Source organism: Amphiprion ocellaris, chromosome 5 (assembly GCF_022539595.1).
Source record: "Amphiprion ocellaris isolate individual 3 ecotype Okinawa chromosome 5, ASM2253959v1, whole genome shotgun sequence".
In the NCBI taxonomy this organism is placed as follows: domain Eukaryota; kingdom Metazoa; phylum Chordata; class Actinopteri; family Pomacentridae; genus Amphiprion; species Amphiprion ocellaris.
The window spans coordinates 36785868-36811567 of record NC_072770.1 but is presented as its reverse complement, the minus strand read 5'-3'; the positions used below and the strand labels follow the sequence as shown (position 1 = coordinate 36811567).

The following is a 25700-nucleotide window of genomic DNA, read 5'->3' as shown; positions in this document are numbered from 1 at the left end:
CAATGCACGACAGCAGACTCTCAAATGGATGGTCAGACAAATAATACACAAATACAAATGCAGATGCACACAAAAGTGTAGGTAAATACACAATTCATACACTACCGTTCAAAGGTTTGGGGTCACCCGGACAATTTAATGTTTTCCATGAAAACTCACACTTTTATTCATGTGCTAAGATAATAATTCAACACCATTAGCTAACACAATGTGGCATTAGAACACAGGAGTGATGGTTGCTGGAAATGTTCTTCTGTACCCCTATGGGGATATTCCATTAAACATTTCCAGCTAGAAAAATCATTTACCACATTAACAATGTCTACACTGGATTTATGATTAATTTAATGTTATTTTCATTGAAAAAAACAAGTTCTCTTTCAAAAATAAGGACATTTCTAAGTGACCCCAAACTTATATAAACTTAGTGTATACAGTGAAGACATGCACACAAAAGAAGCAGTGAAATTAATGATTATTTGTGTAAGACTGGACGGCTTGTTTCTGAGTATTTAAGATCTACAATCTACAATTATTCCATGCTTGTTATGACGTAGTTTTAGTATCAAACTCGTGGAAGAAAACATTCTTGCACAAGAATGTTTTTTGGCAGCCGTCTGCTCGTACAGTATGCAGTTTACTGTAAATGTGTTTTTATAACCTCTGACCAGTAACAGCTGTTGCATCATTTTTACAGCATACAGTAGGTGATGTGATCTTTACACCCTCTCCATTGCACAGATAGCTGTGTCAAGGCTAAATGTGTTACCAGAGTGCAGATAACAGGGTTAGGGTGCACAAGTTGAATGCAGCAGGGAGGAGCTCAGGGAGTCGGAATGATTCTTGACGTTCGTGATATGATTTCACTGTATATGTGGTGGTAGAAAAACACTACCTTAAGTTAAGTAAGTTACTGTGTGTTATTTTCTAGGTCCGGATATAAACCTGCTTACACGCCTCCTGTGATACAGTGCATTATCCTGCTACAAAGTGTTCAGAAGGACGCAACACTGAAGTTCAGATGAGAATCCCTGAACCACTGAGAGCAGGAAAAAAAGGGCAAAGCAGCCAGAAGCTTGTGCGAACTTCAACTCAAGCGGTGCTGAGCCTCGTGAGAGTTTGACACACATCTGAAATGGAGGACACAGTATCCAGGAAACACTGCTGTAGCTTGTATTTCCTATTCTCTGGATGTCTGCGACTGAGAGCAGGCGATCCAAACTATGGTGGATCTCCAAGCAGATGAACTGACGTCTTAACCTTCGTGTCGTCCTGTGGGTCAAAATTGGCTTGGACTTGGGTTGATTTTTTTGTGAATGTTCTTAAAGAAAACATTACAAGTTTTGCTGATACATAAGTAATCACTTTAGATATTTTTAGGATTTTTAAAAAAGATTTTTACTCATTTTTCGAAAATATTTACAAGAATTTTCTTGCTAAATTTGGAGGATTTTTTAAAAATAAAATTTTGAAGGGAAACTTTTAAGAAATTATTGGAATTTTCTTCCTGAAGGTTTTGCAAATTTTCAGAAATTTGGGGAATTTTTTTGCTGAATTTTTGGATTTTTTTCAGACAAGAAAACAGTATTTTTTGGTGCCTGTAAATGAAGACAACAGGAGGGTTAAGGACTGAGCTGATGTTACTCTGAGAGCAGAATAGAAGTCCTGAGAGTGGTCACTGCCTGGAGTCCCCCAGAGAGGGAGAAAGAGGGGGAGAGAAGAGTGCAAAAAGCCAGCGCTCCCCTCCAGGCTTATCCCCTCCTTTTTTCTGAAACAGGCTCTGCTCTTTTTTGAAACGGTGCCAATGGAGGCCGGCCCAAACTCCTCGCAGCTCAAACTTTTACAAGCTCGGCGTTCGCGAGCAGGAAGAGAGAGACGCAGAGTAAGATCTGCAAAGGGAGTCTGCAGCTCCTCTTCTCTCCTCTTCTTCGAACTGATGTCCATGAAATGACTCATGCTTGCTTTTTTTCCCCTCCTAATTTCATGTACTAATTTTCAGCATCGCCCACTGACATGCTCCGGAAAGAAGAAAGGATTTAAAGTAGAAAACAATTGCTTGAAAAAAAATAAAACGAAGAGTCGGTGACGTCACACAGGAAGCTGTCTTGGATATTGCCTGAGGAGAGACACTGATGACTGTCTGAGCCATGGACACTCTTGAACATTAGGGCTCTATCCGGGGACTCAAACATCGGACTATCATTTTTGGATCTGCTTGTTTTCAGAGACCGACCCCTCAGTGTTGCCCCCTTGTTTTCGCTCCAGAGCTCCATGAAACAGTTTGTTATTGGACGCTGTGTTGCGGTAGACATCCCAGACCACCAGTTTGGTCTGTTTGTGTTGACAGCAAGCAGCGGTTTCCATTCACAGCCACACTCGAATCAAATCAGAACCTCTCCGCTCTCGTGTGCAACAAATCCGAATAAAAACACAGGCAGGTGCAGAACGACTAAAGACGTCCGGAGTGACAACCGAAAATGGGAACTGTGAGGCATGTACTACCTGGGAATGAAGCCAACTGCTGACAAAAGGCTTTACTGCGCTGCTCTGAGACAAGCCTTTAACTCATTTGCTCTGAAACGCTCCAGGACGATCTGGCACTGAACTGTCTGGCCAACTGGAGATAAATCTGTCAAGCCTCTTGGCTTCGTTACAGCATAGCATGTAAGTACTCACTTCTGATTTCTTTACTCTTTCTCTGTGTTTCTCTCCCTCTTCCAGCCACTAATCCTACAGTCAAGTGAGATGTCTGTCTGATGACACGTAATCTACGCTTCACGTGACTGCAGCCCTTTATGCGGCCACCTCGCTCGCTCAGTTCAGCCCACTTTGATGCATATTCCGCGTGGATTTCGTACATTAAAAGGGAGCATGTAAGCAAAAAAAATTGGCGACTTTGCGATGTCTTTTCCTGCCTCCCTTTCTCCCTCTTGGCAGGCGGGTAAAAGTGGGCAGGGAGAGAGGAGGGCATGGCCCAGAAACCGCTCTCAAGCCCCAGCCCCTGTTCGAGTGGGGTTGCTTGCTGGTGCACCACTCAGCCTTTCCCCCGTCTTGCAGGCCAAAGAGAGGGATGTGGAAATGTATCCTCGTCTCCTTTCTACCTTTCAACCCGCCTTTTTTTCTTTCTTTTTTTTTTGTCGTCGCCACCATGGCCTTATTGTCTGCGGGTGAACACTCGCCTGATCTTAACAAAAAACTCAGGTATTTCTTATTTTTGATTCTGCTTCTGTTCGGGCCTTGATATGTCTCTTTTTTTTCCACTCGAGCCTCCATGTATTCGTGTCTGCTGCACTTTCACACTTCTTTTGCTGTCACCTTCCACACTGTACACGTGTCTCCTCTGCTTGCACTGAACACGACGCCTAAACCTCCACCGTTTCTGTTCCATCCAGACACGCCGGGGTTTAGTTTTCAAACGATGCAGTTCGGTGCTGTTTGTACATGTTTACTGTAATGAGAAGTCTGTTTACGTCGATTAAAACACATGTCCGGATTAAGAAGAAATTTTAACGGTGGCGTTACTGCCCCTCAAAGAGCAAGACTGTAGTGAAAAAATGCGGCGTTTTTGGTCGAATTTACAAGTCAACAGCCTAAAGACCCGGCAACTGCAGCGGTTTGAAGAAAGCTTACTTCACCCCATCAAAAGCGATTATTACAGATAGTTTCAAACAGGAAATTGCCTGCAATAAAAGGCATTCAGCCCTTTCTGAATTACTACGTAGGTGCACAAATCCACAACCAGAGGCGACATCAAATATCGGTCAAAAACGACCAAGTATCACACGTGGGTTGAAGAAGAATCTGAAAAAATACGCGGTTTTCATGTCATGTATTCTGACTGGATCCTTCCTTAAGTGTTCTTGAGTCCCGCTGTTTGATAGACCAGTTCAGAAACCAGCACAAACCAGATCCCTTCGTTCCAAGCTCTGTTCTACACACGAAGGCGCTCGTATTATGAGATTGCAGGGCCTCGGTTTCCACATGCAGCATGTTTGGTTTGTTTTGTTTGTTTGTTTTAACCGCAAAAACATCACTATTCAAACTGGTGAAATGCACAAGAAACAAACAAACAAGCAAAAAAATCAGCTTCCTTTACAGATTATACTCGCGAAGCCACGCTGCAAACACTTTGGCATGCGTGGTTTCTTGTCGTGTAGTTGTGTGTGCTTTTGTTTTCAGGGTTTGAGTGTGTGATAACAGCAGGGTGAATGAAGAAAAAGAAGTGGGAGGACGCAGAGAGGCAGGGCAGGGAGAGAGAAAATGAACTTATTTCCTCCACCTCCACCCCTCAGCCCCCCTCCGGCTCTCCTCAGATGAACTTGCTGTGCTGCTGATGACATGTTGTTTGGAAAGTCATATCCTCCGCTATTTGTGCTTCTCTCCTCCCCACGGTTGGAGCGACTCTGCGGTTACCAGGATCAAAGTCTCTTTCTGGTTGCTGTTTTTATCAGGTCACACTGCGCTGCACACGTTTTAGCGAGGCCTATAAACAGCACTCCATCCAGCTCTTTTGACCATCGACTTTTACATAAACTGCCACTTGAAAACATCCCAGTTTGGAGGAAAAGCCGTGAGAGTTCTCTTTGGATGGCCAAGTCAGGGTCTTCAAAGTAGTTGGAATCTTTGTGGAACAATAGATGGGCAGGTTTCAGAAAACGTCCACATGTGACAACAATTTACTAAACAAACTGTAAAATGTGGCTCTGCGATCGTGTAAACTTTCACACAGTCACTGTACCAAAATCAAGCCGCCAACTCTGACTAAAACCAGCCATTAACCCTCCTGTTGCCCTCATTTACGGGAACCAAAAAATATTCTTTCCTTGTCTGAAGAAAAATCCAAAAATTCAGCAAAAAAAATTCCCCAAATTTATAAAAAATTGTAAAACCTTCAGGAAGAAAATTCCAATAATTCCTTAAAAGTTTCCCTTCAAAGTTTTATTTAAAAAAAAAAAAATGTGGCAAGGAAATTCTTGTAAATATTTTCAAAAAATGAGTAAAAAATCAATCAAAATCCAGCGAAATTCACTGGATTTTGGTTGATTTTTTTGGGGGGGGAATGTTCTTCAGAAACATTTTTAACGTTTCTTTTTTTTCCACCAAAAAATGTTCAAAGATTTCCCAAAAATGTTGAAAATGTTGACATCAGAAGTTTCACTGTGAAAATATTTTTTTCCCCACATTTTCAAACTTCAAAACAGGTCAATTTTGACCCGCAGGACGACACGAGGGTTAAAAGTACAAAGATGTTATTTTTTCCCACACAATTCTCTTCAGACTGTATAGACAAAGTAGTGGTGGGACGCGATTTAAAAAATGACCCGATCAGTTACAGGCTGTGTAATTAATTTTTGTCAAATAGCAATATTTGAGACGATAAGCAAAGTTTTTCAGTTCAAATTAGTTTTGGTTGACGACTGAATAGATTAATAGACATATATGTGAACTTAAACAGCAAAAATGTTTTGTTTCATTTAGATTTGTCTGCATTTCTCATCTGTCTACAACATTCACAGATTATTGCAAACTCTAAGTCCAGTTATAGCGATTATGTTCAACATTTTAACCCTTTGACGCCTATTGTCGCTAATTCACAACATACCACTTTCATTCAGACTGCAGGCGACATAGCGTATCTATTCCCTTAACGCTGGTTTGTGCATATTCAATATGGACCTCGCAACCTTTTTCAAGCACTGGTTTCTCATAGGACTGGTCGGAGTGGGACCTAATTTTTATATATCTGTTATTATTATTATATATCTGTTCTATGTGCAATAGACAAATTAACCCTTTAACACCCAAGGGCCATACAGGCCGCCTGGATTTTTTTACTTGGGCTGTAAAAGAGTCAGAAATCAGACTATGAGTGATTGCTTTTACCCTTTTTTCCAGAACAACCTAAGCTTTCAATATCTGGCAATATCTGACATAAACTATGTGTTTAGACAATGTAGCAATAGTTTAAAGTGGAAAAAAACAAAAAACTGACTTGGATTTTTCAGGATTTTACTAAATTAGGAACTGGAGTTGAACATGAACAAAATATTAGACAACAAACATGTAAAATATGAACTACAATAAATATTTAGAAACATTTAAATTTTATAATACTTGTGAAACGGGAGCGGCACCGCTCCCATGGGATTTTGTGATGGACGTCGTTGCACGTGGTTTCTTTGACTTTCCATAATACCCTGTAAAGTGCATCTTCTCTTCTTTCAGGAACCGTTGAATTTTCTCTCTAGTGCAAATGGTTGAGGAGTTACAGTAATTTAAAGAGCGCCTGTACAATGGGAGCGGCACTGTTCCCATCATAGGATTAAAATGGCTAACAATCTCCACTTATCTTAGCATGAGTTGGAAAGCAAAAAAACGCAAAAAAAATGTTTTTTTAAATTTAATTGTAAATAAATTCAGGTCTCAAGGGGTTAAGACTTTTTGTAAACTCAAGCATTTTCCGTGTCTTGAAAAGTGGTCTATTGTGGGCTGGCTACACTGTTTGGATTTTTTAAAATAAAATTTTTAAGGGAAACTTTTAAGGAATTATTGGAATTTTCTTCCTGATGGTTTTGCAAATTCTCAGGAATTTCAAGAATTTTTTTGCTGATTTTTGGGATTTTTTTTCAGACAAGGAAACAATATTTTTTGGTGCCTGTAAATGAAGACAACAGGAGGGTTAATACATCTCAAATTAGGAGGTTACATGAAAGCAAAAATCTATTTTTTGTGAAAAACTGCTATTTTTTAGCATTTCTGGCTTATTTTAAGACACCTAAGCTTGACAATCCCGGTAAAATAGAGCTTAAAATAAGTTTTCCCAGCTAATTTTAAGATCTCAATATTGTAAATATCACATCTTACTTCAAGAAATCTTACCAAGCCATTTTTCACTTGTTCTATTGACAGATTTCTTCACTTATTTCAAGGTAAAAGTTCTTTGAAATAATTTTTTTTTCTTGTTTTGAGAGGGGCATTTTTTCCAGTGTGATTCGATGTTCCATTGACAAGGATCGTTTAGAAATGATGTTCTAAATACAGACATCAAGACGGCGAGTGTTGCTGCTCACCAGATGGATGTAAGCTCCTGTGACCCGGGTTTATTAAACAAAATCAGGATGCATCGCAGATGATGAGACTGAAACCTTGTCCAAGACATAAGCACTCGTCCAACACATGGACAAAGTCTGCCTACGGAACAATGGACCTTTCTCTACACTTGTGTAGCGTCTGGCAGTGAACTACGCCACCGGACCTTATTGTGTGGCATCATGCCCCCTCTCTGACATGGCATCCTCTCATTGCTCGGCTGCCAACGTTCTCCTCCCTCCCCACCCGGTGATGGGTTCTGCCACACCGCATCCACCACATCACCCACTTTTGTCTCATTGGGATTCGGCTTGGCGGGCAGACAATGCCCATTTCTCGGCACCAAAGCATTGGCGAGAGCTACGTTAAGAGAACCAACCCCAGTCTTTTCCCTCACAGTCATCCCCCGCATTCTGCCGATCATCGTGGATCAGCGCCAGTTTGTAATGGGTATATTTTTTTACACCTTCATTTACTAAATGCTCACTTGTCTGGCTACTGAGGATTTGCCAACACAGGTATCTTTAATATGATGAATAGATTCGGTAAGATGAGCTGTTCTGGGCATGTCTATCTGAAGTAGTAACAAATATCCTCAACAGCGATGTGTTGATTGTTGTGATTGAGTCTAACATTAAAATTATGGATCCACAACAGAGCAGACATTTTCCTCTCATTGGAGGCTTGACAATAGATTGTGAATTTATGTCTTCCAGATGTAGGAAGAAATAACTGCTGTAAATCTTGTTAGCACAACTACATTTGGCTCCTTTACACAGCAGTTTAGCTTCAAACCAAACCAAACCAGCCATTTTAGCATCCATTAGGAGAACAGATGCTTCAAAGAGGTTGGCCACTTTAATAAAGCAATATGAGCATTTTGTTTTATGATGGGGTTAATCTTAGAGAGACAAATCATGATGCAATGTCATATTGACTGACTGGACCAAAAATGAAAAGACCATGTGCGATACTAAGCAAGTTTTGAATCGTATTTCCTTTGGTACAATATTACTGTAGAGGCTAAGCCAGTGGCTGAAGCCCTGGGGTGCTTCACCAGGACTTAAAAAGTTGACACGCCGACAAACTTTACCGTATCTGATGAAGAGAGCCCGAAACAAATGCTCGCGTTCCAATAATCTGTGCATTTATTGCTCCAAACAATTGCAGTTCAACAGTCTTTATCTAAAACAAACAATTCACTATTACCGGCTTCTTCAGCGGCTTCTTCAGTGGTCAAAACTGTTTTTCCTTCCGGGTGGAACACCTGCCCGGACAAAGATTGGTTCCTATTTATAATGTAGCATGCTCATTGGCTCCTACAATTACTATAAATAAATCCAGAAGCTATTAATCTCAGTCTGTCGCCACAACCAATCTGTCCGTAGAACACCATTTCGCTGGTCTTAACTCCTGCCTCCGCTCCGTTTGCTCTGCATTGGCTAGCATGTTAGAAGAGTTTGATACCATTTATTGTCTAATTAATTCAGCTTCTCAGTTCAGGCCTCTCACTCTGATGCCCTCAGTGCCTTTTCATTCTGCCCCAGTGAGCCTGCCCTGCCACCACAGCCACACAGCCTGCCAAAACATTTCAATCACTGTCGCCATTAATTGGGCCAAAGAGGAATTCAGAATGTTAATGAACAGCCCAGCCGCTTTTCAGCCGCGGTGGTTCACATGCTAATTTATGCAAAGCGTCTCGGCCTTTTACATGGGTTTGACCATCGCCGTCTACCATAACACTGTCTGGCTTCAGTCTTCCCCTCCAAAGCAGGGCTGAGTCTGGACTGGGATGGCTCTACCCAGCTTGTGTCCCAGACTTGAGCTGGCACAGTAAACAGACTTCGTTTTCAATAGACTTGAAGTGGCTTTCACACCAAGCAAAAAGGGCAATTTTCCAAAGTCAGACCTTCAGTTCCACAATTTAAAACGTCAAGCAAAAACAAAAAAAGTAACAGGATTTTTTGGCATACATTTGTGAATCCAACTTAACTCTGAAATCTGTTATAAACAAGCAATTTCCTTAAGTTGCCCTTTATATTTCCTACGCCAACATAAGGACAACATAAAGAGTCTAGCTTATAGATGGGGAGTCCAAGGAGGAGGCAGTTAACAGGTTGCACCACAGATGTTGGGACAACTTCATAAAATGGCTGAGGTTCTGCCATTTTCTATTTTTCCACCTTTCCTTTGCATTATTCTCTGGTTTGTAGGGATGTGAAGTGACGGAGCCGAGGAAAGACGAGTTTAAACTGAGCTAGTTTTTTCTGCCTGTCTGGATGTGGAAAGGTCAATTCTAGAATAAAACGGGGACTAATTCTTGGCATCATCACCCTACATTCTGTGCCAGTTTCTCGGGAAGTAAGTGATTTTTACCTCGCAGGGTTGCACAAGTTGCTTTCTGTGGTGACAGCGATGTATTTATATTTTGGACCTGATCAATTTTTTTTTCCCCATTTCCAGTACGAGCCAATTAGCAGAATGATTTTCACCAGTCATTCACGCACGTGGTCAGATACTATCTATCGCTTCCATAAACACATTAGCACTACAGTGAATTGAGCCTTGATTTTACAGCTCAGATTACACTGTAATGAGTCTAAAGATTAAACTATTCCTGGAAGGCAAAGCTGTTACTCAAACATGCTAACAGTTCTGATTGGGGTGTGTTTGAATAATGTGGTTCAATGCTTAGTTTTTGGTAGTTCACTACTAAAGAAATCACAATAAATGCTAAAATGTTCATCAGTCACAAGAAAATATTTGAAAAACACCATAGCTGAAATGACAAGGTGTGGCATTAAACCTTTACTTAGGCTGAACTTGATCGCCATTTGTTCTCAGTAAATGCTGACATCTAAATACTCTGTCTTTATTTGTGTCTCACAGTTCAACCAGCAAGCCTCCACTGCTACCTGCACAACTATCTGTCCTTAAGGCTGAGGTAGTAGATTGAATAGTTGTGGGGTTCATGTCCTCCTTTTGAGATAACTATACAATCTACTGTCTTTCCGAAGGAAACAGGTTAATCTTCCATGATGCCGAAGGCGGTACGTGCAAGGGAAGCTCTGTGGATAAAAAGAACACAAAGACTGAGTAAATACCACATGAAACAAAGAACTTAACCCACAGCTGTTGAGATGAAACTGCAGACACAACAAAGACTCTACAGTTTTACAAGATGCAACAGTGGAACTGGTCTACTGTGACATGTTCTGAAGTTGGTACACAACGACCAAAGTCTTGCTTTGAAGGTTGTAAATTTGTGCTCGAAGTTGAGCCTAGCAAGGTGAGGTAGTAGGTTGTATAGTTTGTGGGATGGAGTAAATCCTATTCAGGTGATAACTATACAGTCTATTACCTTCCTTGAGAGGTACAATGAGTGCTTGGGATGAAGCTCACTCAGTGATGAGAGGGACGACAGAGACACTCTGATGCCATCTTGTGGCTGAAGACAAACATCACTTTGGAAATGATTTGTGTACCTTTGTTTTCTATGAACAATTTATGAAGGACTGATGACAATACTGAAAATTAAAGTTCATTCACTACTGTTTTGACAATTTAGAATTGAAGACATAATCTGATACATGATTCAAAACCATAATTTTATCATTCTACAGTCAAATTAGAGGACTGCCATTAGACTGATGGTAAATTAGTTTGATAATCCTGACAAAAGAGCAACAGTTTAAGACTTGCATATCCAGAAATAGGAAATGAGAGCGTTTTAGGCATTTGAAAGTAGAATTCGGTGTCACATCCTATTTAGATGCAGACTGCAAAGAGAGTTGTTCTGAAGTTTACCAGCTTTGGGTAAATGAAATAAATTGATTTAGAACACATTTTGGTCGTCAGTGCTGGTTTGTAAATGACAATAAACTACACTGCCTGTCCAGAAACAAAGTCGCCACCTGGACTTAACTAAACAAATAGATAAGAGCCTTCCACTGGATAATTATAGCAGTTATTTAACCCTAGCTGATGCAGTGAGGAGCTTCTCATTTCTTAAACAGCCATGTTGGAAGACATATACTGTGGTCATGGAAAGGATGTTAATCTGTCTCAGAAGGGTCAAATTATTGGCCTGTATCAAGCAAAGAAAACAACTAAGGAGATGAAACTACTAAAATCAGGTTAAGAACTGTCCAACGAATTATTAAAACCTGAAGGATAGTGGAGAACCATCATCTTCCAGGTACAAATGTGGTTCTAACAAACTCTTAGATGATCGCAGGAAATCGACAGTAGAACTCGCAGCATTTTCACATGCACAATGCAAAGAAGTGGTTCAGGGAGCATGAGACGTCATTTTCACTAATGGACTGTCCATACAGTCCAGATCTCAGCCCCACTGAGAATCTTCTGGATGTTCTGGAGAAGACTTCATACAGCGGTCCGACTCTCCCATCATCAATACAAGGTCTTGGCAGAAAATTAATCCAACTCTGGACAGAAATAAATGCTGTGACATTGAAGAAGCTCACCAAAATGATGAAACAGCAAATGTGTGCCATACCCAAAGCTAAAGGCAGTCCAACAAAATATTAGAGTGTGCAACTTTTTTTTTTTTAAATCAAAATCCAGCAAAATTCGCTGGATTTTGGTTGAATTTTTTATGAATGTTAATAAAGAAACATTTTTTTTACATTTTTTTTTCCACCAAAAAATGTTCAAAAATTTCCGAAAAATGTTCAAATTGTGGACATCAGAAGTTTCACTGTGAAAATGTATTTTTTTCCACATTTTCAAACTTTAAAACAGGTCAATTTTGACCCGCAGGACGACACGAGGGTTAAAATGGGCAGCAAGTAAATATGGCCTAAAAGCATTAATAAACATCAAATACAGTCCCATGTGACTTCAGTCACACCTGCTCTATTTGTGTTTGTGCTGGCAATTCTAAAATTAAGGAAATGAAAGAAACTTTTAGGAACCTGAATGGAATGATGTGTCTGAAATCCTGAATCGAGTGTGCAGGCATGTCCTGTCACGTGTCAGCAAATGTTTCTTAAAAGCTCATGCAAAATTGATACAAGAAATACAAGTAAATGTACAAGTATTTTTATTCTATTTATTTTAACAAGGAAATCCTTACAATTTGGCAAAGAAGTGCAAGTAAAAAAATACTAAAACCAGGGGACAACTGTATAAAGGTTTGGGGAAAAAGGGACAAAACAAGTAAGTGTCAGTATTAAGACATCTGTAATTAATTACAATCAGACACAGTAAGTAAAGAAATCATTTAACGTAAAGGTTACAAAAGCCTTGAATTTAGCTTGGAGTACCAAGTTCTCCAATTTCCTTCTGCAAATTATTTCAGACAGCTGCAGCAGAAAGCACTAAAGCCTTCTTTATCATCTCTGTCTTGTAAAGTTTGGAAAATGAGCAGTGAAATATACTTGCACAGGTATGAGAGAAGTTTGTGTAGAATGGCATCGAAATACATGTCAGTGAGGCTAATGATGCATAAAGAGAGATGATGAAGTCAAGATTTTAGGTTGGTGGCAAATCTGAACACGCTGTGATTAACACAGCCCTACATGTGAAATCCTACGAGACAGTTTGGTGTTTGTTCATTGTATTCCTCGTCTAAAAACTGTCTTTTAACCCTCCTGTTGTCCTCATTTACAGGCACCAAAAGATATTGCTTCCTTGTCTGAAAAAAAATCCAAAAATTCAGCAAAAAAATTCCCCAAATTTCTGAAAATTTGCAAAACCTTCAGGAAGAAAATTCCAATAATTCCTTAAAAATTTCCCTTAAAAGTTTTATTTTTAAAAAAATCCCCCAAATTTGGCAAGAAAATTCTTGTAAATATTTTCAAAAAATGAGTAAAAATCTTGCAAAAAAAATTCCTAAAAATATCTAAAGTGATTCCATATATATCAGTAAAACTTCTAATATTTTCTTTAAGAACATTCAGAAAAAAAATTAACCAAAATCCAGCAAAATTCACTGGATTTTGGTTGCTTTTTTCTGAATGTTCTTAAAGAATTTTTTTTCTAGCATTTATTTTATTTCCACCAAAAAATGTTCAAAAATTTCCCAAAAATGTTAAAAATGTGGACATCAGAAGTTTCACTGTAAATTTTTTTTCCCCAAAATTTTCAAACTTTAAATTTGGAAAACCTTCTGGAAGAAAATTCCAATAATTCCTTAAAAGCATCCCTTAAAAGTTTTGTCAAAAAATAAAATAATCCCCCAAATTTGGCAAGAAAATCTTCGTAAATATTTTTTAAAAATGAGTAACAATCTTCCAAAAAAAATCCTTAAAATATCTAAAGTGATTACATATATATCAGAAAAACTTCTATTTTCTTTAAAAAATCAACCAACAATTTTTGGTGAATGTTCTTAAGAAACATTTTTAACATTTCTTTTTTTCCACCAAAAATGTTCAAAAATTCCCCAAAAATGTTGAAAACGTGGACATCAGAATTTTCACTGTGAAAATATATATTCTTTCCCACATTTTCAAACTTTAAAACGGGTCAATTTTGACCCGCAGGACGACACAAGGGTTAAATGACATTAACAGGTTTTTAGAGCGGGTTTGTTCCTCAATTCAAGTTTACTATCCAGTTTGCTTATTATAGATAAACCAGCACAGATCAAGTTTATAGAGTGTAATTTCTGTCACTTGGTAATTCTGTTGGAGCACCAAGTAGTTGGACATGTGTACAACTTTACAATAAAAACTCTCATGGTTCAGTGCTTGTTGAAACTGACTAGTTGACTCAACTCTTTGTTGAGTCAACCACACTGCGGTTCCATTGTATGAGACTGTGTTGAAATGTGTGTCTATTTCTATTTACACAGGGAACAAAATATTACAAACAATAATGCAATAGAGCCAACTTAACACATACCTGCTACAGTGAGAAAAAAACGCAAAATAAAATTCATCTTTGCAAGGAGGATGTTGTGGTTTACATTTCCAGATGCAGATCTAGCTTAGATGTGTTTAGTGTAAAAGAAACGCGTTGGTTTTAAGGACAGTGAATTTCTAAGATCAAGTGCATTTTTGGTTGAAATGAAGATCTGAAACTGGAACAAAAACAGAAAAAGAACAGTGATATGAAACTCGGTGCAAAACCTGCAGCTTTCAAGACGAGTGGAAGTTGCTCTTTTCCTCCACGACAGTTTTCGCAATACATGCAGACACATGCAATCAACAGAGCATTTGTCTACTGCATCTGTGTGTGCTTTTATCAATGAAAAAATAGCGTTAGGTTAGATTTATCCAGGCATCAAATGTGTTTAACCTTCCTGTTGTCCTCAATTACAGGCACCAAAAAATATTGTTTCCTTGTCTGAAAAAAAAATCCCAAAATTCTGCAAAAAAATTTCCCAAATTTGAGAAAATTTGCAAAACCTTCGGGAAGAAAATTCCTTAAAAGTTTCCCTTAAAAGTTTTTTTTAAACCCCAAACTTATCAAGAAATAAAAAATTGTAAAAAATTTTTAAGAATAAAAGTTGTTAATATTTTCAAAAAATGAATAAAAATCTTCCAAAAAAATCCTAAAACTATCTAAAGTGATTCCATACATATCAGTAAAAGTTCTAATATTTTCTTTAAGAACATTCGGAAAAAAAATCTAAATTCGCTGGATTTTGGTAGATTTTTTTGTGAATGTTCTTAAAGAAACATTTTTTTTTTTAAATTTCTTTTTTTCCCACCAAAAATGTTCAAAAATTTTCCAAAAAGGTTGAAAATGTGGAAGTTTTCACTATGAAAATATATATTTTTCCAATAATTCCTTAGAGGTTTCCCTTAAAAGTTTGATCTAAAAAAAAAAAGAAAAGAAAATTCTTGTAAATATTTTTTTTTAAAATGAATAAAAATCTTCCAAAAAAATCCTAAAAATATCTAAAGTGATTACATATGCATCAGTAAAACTTCTAATACTTTCTTTAAGAACATTCACAAAAAAATTTTTTTGTGAATGTTCTTAAGAAACATATTTTTAGTATTTCTTTTTTCCACCAAAAAATGATCAGAGATTTCCCAGAAATGTTGAAAATGTGGACATCAGAAGTTTCACTGTGAAAATATATATTCTTGCCACATTTTCAAACTTCACACTGGGTCAATTTTGACCCACAGGACGACATGAGGGTTAAACATTTTATCAGTCAAACTTGAAAACATCGAGACACTAACAAGTAAATCTGCCTTCAGTCATCGTTGGTCCCACTGTTCATGTTGCTGCTGGGATTGTTGTCTGTCGTCTGGCTTGACTGAGATCCTTGACTTTCTGCCGCACATGAACAATATTGTCTCCAGATCCTCAGATACGCCGTCTTGATTTTTTGTATTTTGAACGCGTATACAACCGGGTTGACAGCTGAGTTAGCGTGAGTGAGCACGATGCCCACGTGGAACGCTGACTTCGGCACGTCGTCTACTTTACCAAAGTAAGCGACGCAGTTCATGAAGTGGAGAGGGAGCCAGGACAGTGCAAACAGAGCCAAGACCAGCGACAGAGATCCTGCAAGCTGCCTCTCTTTCTTCAGGTAGTTCTGGGACTGCTTTGGGGTAACGTTGCCTGGTTTCTCGCGAAGGTTTCCTCGAATAGAACAGAAGATGTAGCTGTACAACGCAGTCATCACCAACAGAGGTGTCAAGGTGCAGAGGAAGAAGTTGAAATACACCAGATAAGACATGGGGATGACGGCGATAAACTGGCAGACAAATGTAGAATTGACAGACTCGGGCAGGTTTTTGTGGTTGTACCATCCAAGCATGGGAGTGAAACTCAGTGGTATTGAACCAAGCCAACATGCAGCGACCACCAGATAAGAATGTCTCTGGGTTACAGTCCTTTTATACCTATGAAGAAACACAGCGGCTATTGGTGATGTAAAATGTGCATTCTGACCAGTGTAAAAACATGCAAAGTAGCATTTAAAATGGAAAGAAGCGCGAGCCATTAAACAGGGTCACACTGTTAAAAAAAAAAAAAAAAAAAAGAATGCCAGATTTGCCAGAATGCTACCGTAAAATTATGGTAAAACATTTTCTGTGTTTACGGTAAAGAAATGTATTGACATTGTTGATTTTAGAGTTTTAAAACGTGCTTCATTCCATATTTTTCTGAAAAAAAAAGTTTTAACCTTTAAAAATGTGAAAATTTACATAAATATTACAGCATTTTTCCATTAATATCACAATATTTAGTGTATTTAACATTTAATATGTGTCTTTTTAGCAAAAATTGTGGTTAAAGCTGTCATAAATATTAAAGCATATGTCCGTTATGAACACAAAAGTACATCAATTTGGCCGGAACAAACTGTATTTTTTTACATTATCATGTTACTTGTTATAAATATTGCAGCATGTTTCCATTACCAGTACAATATGTACATTTAACTTCTTTTCAAGAATTAAATGTAAAAATTACAGTATTGTTACACACATCATGGCATTTTTTAATTAAAAACTGTGCGGAGTCAGGAAATGTATTTTTTCAAGAGAAAAAAAGTCTAAAAAACACATTTTTCTCCTGATTAACCGGTTTATGGTGATTCAGTGTTATATAAATGGCATCAAACTGTTTCAGAGTTTACAGATTTTTACCATCATGGTTTGACAGTTTTTCACCGTAAAATGTACAAACATTTTTTACGGTGCAGAACAGAAGTTGCAAAGCCATGCCTGGCGTCTCACCTGAGAGGGATGTAGACCCGCAGGTAACGGTCCACTGCAATCGCCAGAAGAGACAGGACTGAAACCAGAGTCAGCAGGACGACCACACAGCTGATGAAGAGACAAGCGTGGAACGAAGTCTCCACTCGTCCGTCCACGACGACAGCCAGCGGTATGGCCACACAGCCAACCATGAAGTCAGCCACGGCCAGAGACACGATGAGGCAGTACGTGGGCTGCCGAATGCTTTTACTGGTCCACAGAGCCAAAACAACCAGCAAGTTACCGAGACAGCAGCTGACAGCGATGAGCGCTTCCACCAACGTGTAAACCGCCTCTCCAGCTTCCATCGTGTCTCCTGAAGGTTACTGAAGCAGCGTTATGAGGGTGTGAGTCTCAGCCTGAATGTGCTTGTCGTTTATCATTTATCTCGTTCTTGTGAAACGTTTGAGGAAGTCCTTAAACCGCACTGTTTTTTTTCTTCTTCAAGTTGTGATGACATCACAATGATTTACTGACAGCTTTTCAAATGACTTCTTTTTTTTTGCAGGCTTAAATATATAATAATACACACTACCAGGCAAAAGTTTGGACACACCATCTCATTCAAGGCTTTGTATTATTTTCTACATTGCAGACTAACACTGAATGTTAACCCTCACGTCATCCTGCAGGTCAAATTGACCCGTTTTAAAGTTTCAAAATGTGGAAAAAAAACATACATTTTCACAGTGAAACTTCTGATGTCCACATTTTCAACATTTTTGGCAAATCTTTGAAAACTTTTGGTGGAAAAAAAGAAATGTTAAAAATGTGCCTTAACCCTCCTGTTGTCCTCATTTACAGGCACCAAAAACCATTGTTTCCTTGTCTGAAAAAAATCCAAAAATTCGCTGGATTTTGGTTGATTTTTATGCGAATTTTCTTAAAGAAAATATTAGAAGTTTTACTGATATATATGAAATCACTTTAGATATTTTTAGGATTTTTTTTGAATACATTTACAATTTTTATTTTTTATTATTTTTTTAATTTTTATTTCTTGCCAAATTTGGGGATTTAAAATTACAAACTTTTAAGGGAAACTTCTAAGGAATCTTTTTCTTGAAGAGTTTGCACATTTTTATAAAGTTGGGGAATTTTTTGCTGAATTTTTGAATTTTTTTCAGACAAGGGAACAATATTTTTTGGTGCCATAAATGAGGACAACAGGAGGGTTAATCTACAACCTCTTCTGTCCCTCTCAACCCGCCGGCCAGCAGCAGATGGGTCCCTAAAAAATAAAAATCAAACTGTCGGGAAGTTGCAACACATTATTTGTGTATTTATTTCTGTTGGGAGGAAATAAGATAGATGAAGATAGAAAAGATGATATCTCAGCCACAAAAGGAACTGGTTAAGCAGCAGAAATCATGATGTTAAAGAATATTGTCATTATCTGGTTGGCACCCTGGAGTGTGAAAGAGCAGCTGAACACAACCAGAATCCCACTGCACACATCCAGCCTCCATGCAGCCTCCATGCAGCCACATCTGAGCTGACAGCAGAAGACGGCTGTTGTTCTGCAGTCGTCCATCATGCTGCAGTGACTTTTATTACGTCCTGTTTTATGCTCTTGTTGCTGATACCACTGAGGTCCCACATGCTACATTAGCTTGTTCTCTGGAATATTAGATTAACTGAGAAAATAATGATTACAAAAACTAGAATCTGTAAATCTAAGAAGCAGGCTTTTGCTACAAAAAAAGTGTCACTTTCTGATCTGAGTAACTTTCTGGTTATTTTGTGCCACTTTTTGATCATTTTACATCACTCTCTGGCCATTTTGTGTAACTTTCTAGTCATTTTGTACCCTTTCTGGGTTATTTTGCATCTTTTTCTGGTCATTTTGTATCATTTTCTGGCCAGTTGCATCACTTTCCAGTTATTTTGCGTCACTTTCAGGTCATTTTGTGTCATTTTTTGGTCATTTTGCACCCTTTTCTGGTTATTTTGTATCATTTCCTGGCCATTTTGCATAACTTTCTGGTCATTTTGCACCCTATCCCAGTTATTTTGCATCATTTTCTGGTCATTTTGTCTCACTTTCTGGCCATTTTGCACCACTTTCTGAATATTTTCTATTGTTTTCTGGTCATTTTGCAGTACTTTCCAGCTTTTTTGTTCATTTTCTGGTCATTTTGCGTCACTTTTTGATCATTTTACATCGTTCTCTGGCCATTTGATGTAACTTTCTAGTCATTTTGCACCCTTTCCCTGTTATTTTGCATCTTTTCTGATAATTTCGTGTCACTTTCAGGCCATTTGTATCACTTTCCAGTTATTTTGCATCCCTTTCTGATCATTTTGTGCCATTTTTTGGTCATTCTGCATCACTTTCTAGTCATCTTGCACCCCTTTCTAGTTATTTTGCATAACTTTCTGGTCATTTTGCACCATTTTCTAGTTATTTTGCATCATTTCCTGGTTATTTTGTGTCGCTTTTTGGTCATTTTACATCACTTTCTGGCCATCAGGCATAACCTTCTGGTCATTTTGCACCCTTTCCTGGTTATTTTGCATCATTTTCTGGTTATTTTGCGTCGTTTTATGGTCATTTTGTGTCACTTTTTGGTCATTTTGCACCACTTTCTAGTGATCTTGCACTGCTTTCTGGCCATTTTTGTATTCACACAAACTATGCAAGTAATCAACAGCTAACAACAGCCGACACAGTTTCTCTAAATACAAAGTCAAGAATAACTGACCAAGTCTGTTTATAATTCTTCTGATTTTAGCCTTTTAATCTCACCACCGTACACCAGTGCAGTTCCACTGTTGTTTTGAAGAGATTTTTCTTTCTCCACTCATATGTATTATCATACTGATGAGCCATATTTCTGAAAAGCTGCTGAATTATGGATTCCTGACCGGGCTCAAGCATATACATTGTGTTATCAGGTAGTTGCAACATTTGATTATTTTATACAAGCTCACAAGGTCATGAGGGTCACAATTTTCACTTCCCTGAATAGAGGCCAGGTTTTACTGACCAGGCATAACGAGAAAAAGCAAAGCCAATGATGACTTTTTAAAAAAACATACAATAATACAAATGAAAGAAACAGCAGCATCTGAAAGTGATGAGAGCTGCAGTGCAACAAGGAACCGGGTAGTTCTTGCTGAAAATGCTTTTACTGAGTCTTTTTCTACATATCAGCACTCAATCTAAAAACAAGCAGAGCTCATGTGACCACAGAATACCTAAACACAATCAACAGCATGCTTTCATCCTCCTATAGGAGAAATATAACGACTCAGAAGGGTGACAGGTGAATTGTTTTGGTGGAACACTTCTATGCAGAGAGGTGATCACAGCCGTTAAAACAGGTAATCAACCAGTAAAGGGGAACCACTGCACGATACGAACCTTTCAGAAATGCTTCAAATTTTCAATGCGTAGGCTGATGTACAGATGTAGCCATTGTTTCTTGTCGTGAAGGGTTTTTTGAAACGGTCGTTAGCAGAAGGGGAAGAGAAAGCAGCGTGAAATGCTCGGCCAATGGCAGACTTATACCTGCGATATACATCCAGTGAGTCAGACTGGGCAGCGTCAGGCTCTGCCAGGATGGTTATAGGCTGGAGCCACCACATAAAGCTTCAAAACCATGATTTACAATCGGCAGTTGCTAAAACACCCAGGGGAAAAGCCATGCAAGTACAGGGAGGGCATGCAAACTCCACACAGAGGGCCATAGCTGAGAAGAAGGTTTGAATCCAGAACCTTTTTGCAGTGATGCAACATTACCACTGTCACAGCACAGTCACTTGTCAACAATCAGTAAGACATAGCATATGGAAGCAAATCAGACTCATCAGATTCTGGATTTTAAAAGCTGCTGAATTTCTAATATTGAATTTTTTTGCATCAAAATTATGTGTGTGAATTTTTATGCCTGAATTTAACCCATCAAAATTAAAAAAACAGTTAAAAATTCAATGTCTTCAAAATTCTCCATCAAAAAACCTCGATGTTCACATCCAGGGGACTTAGGCGTAAATAATCGATCTTGGCCAAAATTGTTTTAAACATCAAATTTTTTTGACGGCAAATTTTGAAGACATTGAATTTTTAACTGGTTTTTAGAATTCCGATGAGTTAAAATTCTAAAGTATGACTGTCTGCTTTAGAATTGATTTTAAGATCCTTCTATTGATTTAGAAAACTCTTAGCGGTGTCAGTGTTACTTATTGGATTTGCTTTCAGATCTAGATGGATACACATCATCGGTTCTGTTGTATCTGAAGTTCTGTACTACTGTACTGTTGTCCTGCTCACAAAGACCATCAAGGTTTTCCCAAACCAAAAACCATGGATGGACAGCATAGTGAAGCCCCTACTCAGAGCCTGTGATGCCACCTACAGGTCAGGTGACAAGCTGGCCTACAGCAGGGAGAGAACTGAAGAAGGGCATTCAGCTGGAAAAATGCAGCTACAAACAGCGCATTGAGGAGCATTTTGCTAATAACAACCCACAAAGTATGTGGAGAGGCATCAGGACCATAACAGACTATAAGTGCAGTGATCAGCTGGTTATCCATGATTCCACTCTCCCCAACACCCTGAACACATTCTATGCTCGTTTTGACACACCTGGCAGCAGAGGAAGTTCATCTACCCCGACTGGAGGAACAGCATCAGTCTCTGGTCCTGCAGCTGCACCAAGTGAGCTCTTCCATGAAGAGAATCAACACCAACAAAGCTGAAGGACCAGACAGGGTGTCGGGTCGCACTCTGAAATCATGTGCCGACCAACTGGCAAGAGTTTTTCTGGACATTTTCAACCTGTCCTGCAGCTTGCCACAGTCCCTGTTAGCCTCAAAACCTCCATCATTGTGCCTGTGCCTAAAAAATGGACTGTTTGTTCTGCTTCCCTCGGGCAAATAGTACAGAAACATAAAAACTCTGACCTCCAGACTGAAAAACAGTTTTTATCCCAGAGCTGTCCATCCATTTCCCCACTGCACACACAACAGACTCACTATGTACAATAAACAACTGGTCTTTCACTGGACTGCACTTTACACTCATCCTACTGCTCATGTGCACTAATTCTGTTTACATATTTATATTTTTGAAGATTTAAAAAAAAAAAAAAGTTAGATTTTATTTGCATATAGTGTGCCATTTTCTATGTTTTTCTACAGCTAGGAGTCACCAGTCATAATTTTGCTGTATGGAAACACAATGACAATAAAAGATTCTTGATTCGTGATTCTTGATTTTTTATCCCATGAAACTTCTAGCACTCTCAGATATTCTGGTGGTGGCCTTTTAATGAAACCAAAAGACAGAACATCCTTTCATTTATATGGTCTATATCTATGAAACAGCTTTTCTGAAAACCTGATTGTATTTTTAACCCTCATGTCGTCCTGCAGGTCAAATTGACTCGTTTTAAAGTTTGAAAATGTGGGGAAAAAAAATATTTTCACAGTGAAACTTCTGCTGTCCACATTTTCAACATTTTTGGGAAATTTTTGAACATTTTTTGGTGGAAAAAAAGAAATGTTAAAAATGTTTCTTACGAACATTCACAAAAAAATTAACCAAAATCCAGTGAAATTCACTGGATTTTGGTAGATTTTTATGTGAATGTTCTTAAAGAAAATATTAGAAGTTTAAGTGATATATACGGAATCACTTTAGATATTTTTAGAATTTTTTGTAAAATATTTACTTATTTTTTGAAAATATTTACAAGAATTTTCTTGCCAAAGTTTGGGGATATATATATATATTTTTTTAAATAAAACTTTTAAGGGAAACTTTTAAGGAATTACTGGAATTTTCATCCTGAAGGTTTTGCAAATTTTCAGAAATTTGGGGAATTTTTATTTTTTTTAATTTTTGGATTTTTTTCAGACAAGCAAACAATATTTTTTTGGTGGCCATAAATGAGGACAACAGGAGGGTTAAAAGAATTTACTGATTGTTCAAGCCTGTTATCTCCTCAGGCAGATCGCTCCAAAGCCGAGGGGTCCTGATGGAGAAGGCAGAATCACACTTGGATTTAAGCCTCGACTTTGGAACGACTAGGAAGGACCGACCCCAGGATCTAAGGCTGCGTGAGGGGACGTACGGGGTTAGCATGTCTGAAATACAGCCAGGGGAAAGGCCCTGGCAAGCTTTAAAAGTGATCAATAAAATCTTAAAATCAATTCTAAAATGGACAAGGAGCCAGTGGAGGGAAGCTAGAACAGGGGAGATGGATATTTGTGGTAAATGTTTCCCTTACCAGCCATGTATTCAGTCTTGCAGGTACCAGATCTGCCATTTCTCGTACACGTCTCACACAGAATTGTCCTCCCCTTCAGCCATCTCCATGATAGTTTTCAAAATTTCCTTGACGATGGAAAACAAGAACCGAGAGCAGCAATTAACACTGAGAATGAAGATTTTGATCGTGCATAAGGAAAGTTTGTTTCCTTCAGTGATTTAGCCATTTCAATAACAGCGCTCACCTCCCTGCATACAAATGTTCGACCAAAATTATTCGGTGACGCTGCATTTCTGGGCTCAGAAGCACCCAAGACAGCTGTAATGGGTTTAAATTGGTGCTGTCAAATGAATAAAATTGTAATCGGATTAATCACAGGTTTGCTGTGGATTAATTTTGATTAATCACGATTACATAGTCATTTTTTATCTAAATTAATCGCTTTTCATTTTGCATGCGCAAACAGACTCAAGAAAGAAGAGAATATATATGTACTTAAGGTGTTTATTAAACTAATGCATACTTCACGTTAATGTGGTACTTTAAGCTGGAAGTGCTTTGGTAAAAAGAAAACTCTCTCCTGCAGAGTGTGAATATTACTGGATGTCGGTCGACTGTTCCATCTTGAGATTTTTTTGTATAAAAATTTCCCACCAGAGGGCCAGTGAGCTGTTTAGTAGGACCCTACTGATATGGATTTATTGATTTGATTCCAATATTTGGCAGAAAAAAAATTCCGATAACTGATTAATCGACTGGTGAATTTAAAAAATATAAAATGGAAAAAATAACTTATTTTTTGGCCCCTTAATGCTTACAACAACAAAGACATGAATTACAGGCAGAACATTTTACTGTTTTACAATACTTTAGTATTTGTTTTAGGGCTGCAACTAACGATGAATCGATGAATGTCTGCATCGTGCATATACTGTATATGCAGTAATATCTGCATATACAGTATATGCAGTAATATCTGCATATACAGTATATGCAGTAATATCTGCATATACTGTATATGCAGTAATATCTGCATATACTGTATATGCAGTAATATCTGCATATACTGTATATGCAGTAATATCTGCATATACAGTATATGCAGTAATATCTGCATATACTGTATATGCAGTAATATCTGCACATACTGTATATGCAGATATTACTGCATATACTGTATATGCAGTAATATCTGCATATACAGTATATGCAGTAATATCTGCATATACAGTATATGCAGTAATATCTGCATATACAGTATATGCAGTAATATCTGCATATACTGTATATGCAGTAATATCTGCATATACTGTATATGCAGTAATATCTGCATATACTGTATATGCAGTAATATCTGCATATACTGTATATGCAGTAATATCTGCATATACAGTATATGCAGTAATATCTGCATATACAGTATATGCAGTAATATCTGCACATACTGTATATGCAGATATTACTGCATATACTGTATATGCAGTAATATCTGCATATACAGTATATGCACGATGCAGCGCGGATATCCGTCCGTGTTCAACACTCCGCTCGGACAGTGATTTATGTTGCATTGTACTCACTTCCACTTCTGATGACGTATCGTGCTCAGACGATTCATAGATTCATCGTTAGTTGCAGCCATTTGTTAAACTTTACAACAGTGAGGAATTATCAAGTAGAAAAACCTGCAACAAAGCATTAAACCTCTGGGAAATGATAGAACCTTAAAAAAAGTCAATCTATAAATGAATTATGAAATGCATCTGGTCTGGTACTTCTTGTTGCTGCAGATTAGAAGTAGGTTCTATATAAATGCTGTATATAAGCAACATAATGAGTGAAGTTACTGTTAAACATTATGTCTGCAACCCTCTGATGTCCTTTAACGTTAAATGACATTTTTTCTACTCCATTATTTCTTTGCCATGAAGTCAGGACTCATATGAACCAAAATAAAACCAGAGACTCTTTCTCAGATGTAAAACATGTCATCTTTGACACAGTTGCATTTTAAATCTATAATGGTCACAAATAGTCCGACACTGATGTTCCTCCATAACAACACAGTGAGTTTCTGATCCAGTCTGGGTCTCTGTGTTCTAGTATTTTCTGACAAAGTAAAACTAAGAGTGACGTCATGACGGCTGCTGCAGACAGACAGTAATGTTCATCATTTATCTTTAACTTTTTCTCTTAACTGAAACTGGAGACATGTTGACTCATTGTTCACATCTTCGTTATAAACTTACCTGTCGGCTCCGCCCACTCCTGTAATGTTTCCTGGCTGCAGCTTAAACGGAGCAACGTCATTCAACGGTATTTATTGTTTATGAGAAATCAAGAATATATCGGCGTTTAATCCGCAAAACTCCGGCTGATGAAAATTATTTCGAAAAGGGCTGTAATCAGCCGATTTAATCGGCCGACCGATAAAACAGTCGTTTCCTGCTGTTTACCGTCTTCCATGTGGAGTTGCTTCGTTCTGCCTACCAGATCAACTGCCCACTTGCGCATGCGCGACGGCAAGCCTACTTGGACAAACTCCCTGAAATGCGCCAGAGATGTTTCAGGGATTTTGAGTCATTCTGCGCTGCAGATGCGTTAATTGCGTTAATATTTTTATTCATATTAATCATGATGATGGCGTAATCCATGTTAACGTGTCAATTTTGACAATCCTAGTTTAAATAAATACTAA

General features: G+C 38.1%; 1 protein-coding gene and 2 long non-coding RNA genes across 4 annotated transcripts; 1 reads left to right on the top strand and 2 right to left on the bottom strand.

Annotated features, from left to right (window-relative positions):
* The first annotated feature begins 1389 nt into the window (after positions 1 to 1389).
* On the top strand, positions 1390 to 13803 carry LOC111575926 (uncharacterized). Of its 2 annotated transcripts, none has more exons than XR_002746778.3 (2): positions 1390 to 2664; positions 9979 to 13803. It is a non-coding gene; the product is annotated as an uncharacterized LOC111575926 (long non-coding RNA). The 2 variants fall into 2 exon arrangements; XR_008601785.1 differs by lacking the exon at positions 1390 to 2664 and adding an exon at positions 2680 to 3201.
* LOC129349004 (uncharacterized) lies at positions 8215 to 25510 on the bottom strand. Its single transcript, XR_008601786.1, has 3 exons — positions 25252 to 25510; positions 23021 to 23127; positions 8215 to 10157 (listed from the first exon to the last, which is right to left on the bottom strand). It is a non-coding gene; the product is annotated as an uncharacterized LOC129349004 (long non-coding RNA).
* LOC111575919 (adenosine receptor A1-like) lies at positions 14918 to 17416 on the bottom strand. Its single transcript, XM_023281331.3, has 2 exons — positions 16764 to 17416; positions 14918 to 15923 (listed from the first exon to the last, which is right to left on the bottom strand). The coding sequence occupies exons 1-2, from the start codon at positions 17090 to 17092 to the stop codon at positions 15269 to 15271; spliced, it is 984 nt and encodes a 327-aa protein (XP_023137099.1). The 5' UTR covers positions 17093 to 17416; the 3' UTR covers positions 14918 to 15268.
* Positions 25511 to 25700: the final 190 nt, after the last annotated feature.

Bases quoted from the DNA above. Each gene is read 5' to 3' on its own strand.
- LOC111575919 (XM_023281331.3), bottom strand. From the start codon at position 17,092: ATGGAAGCTGGAGAGGCGGTTTACACGTTGGTGGAAGCGCTCATCGCT. The intron at 15,924-16,763 runs GTGAGACGCCAG...GTTTCTTCATAG, and splicing joins CGGGTCTACATCCCTCTCAG to GTATAAAAGGACTGTAACCC.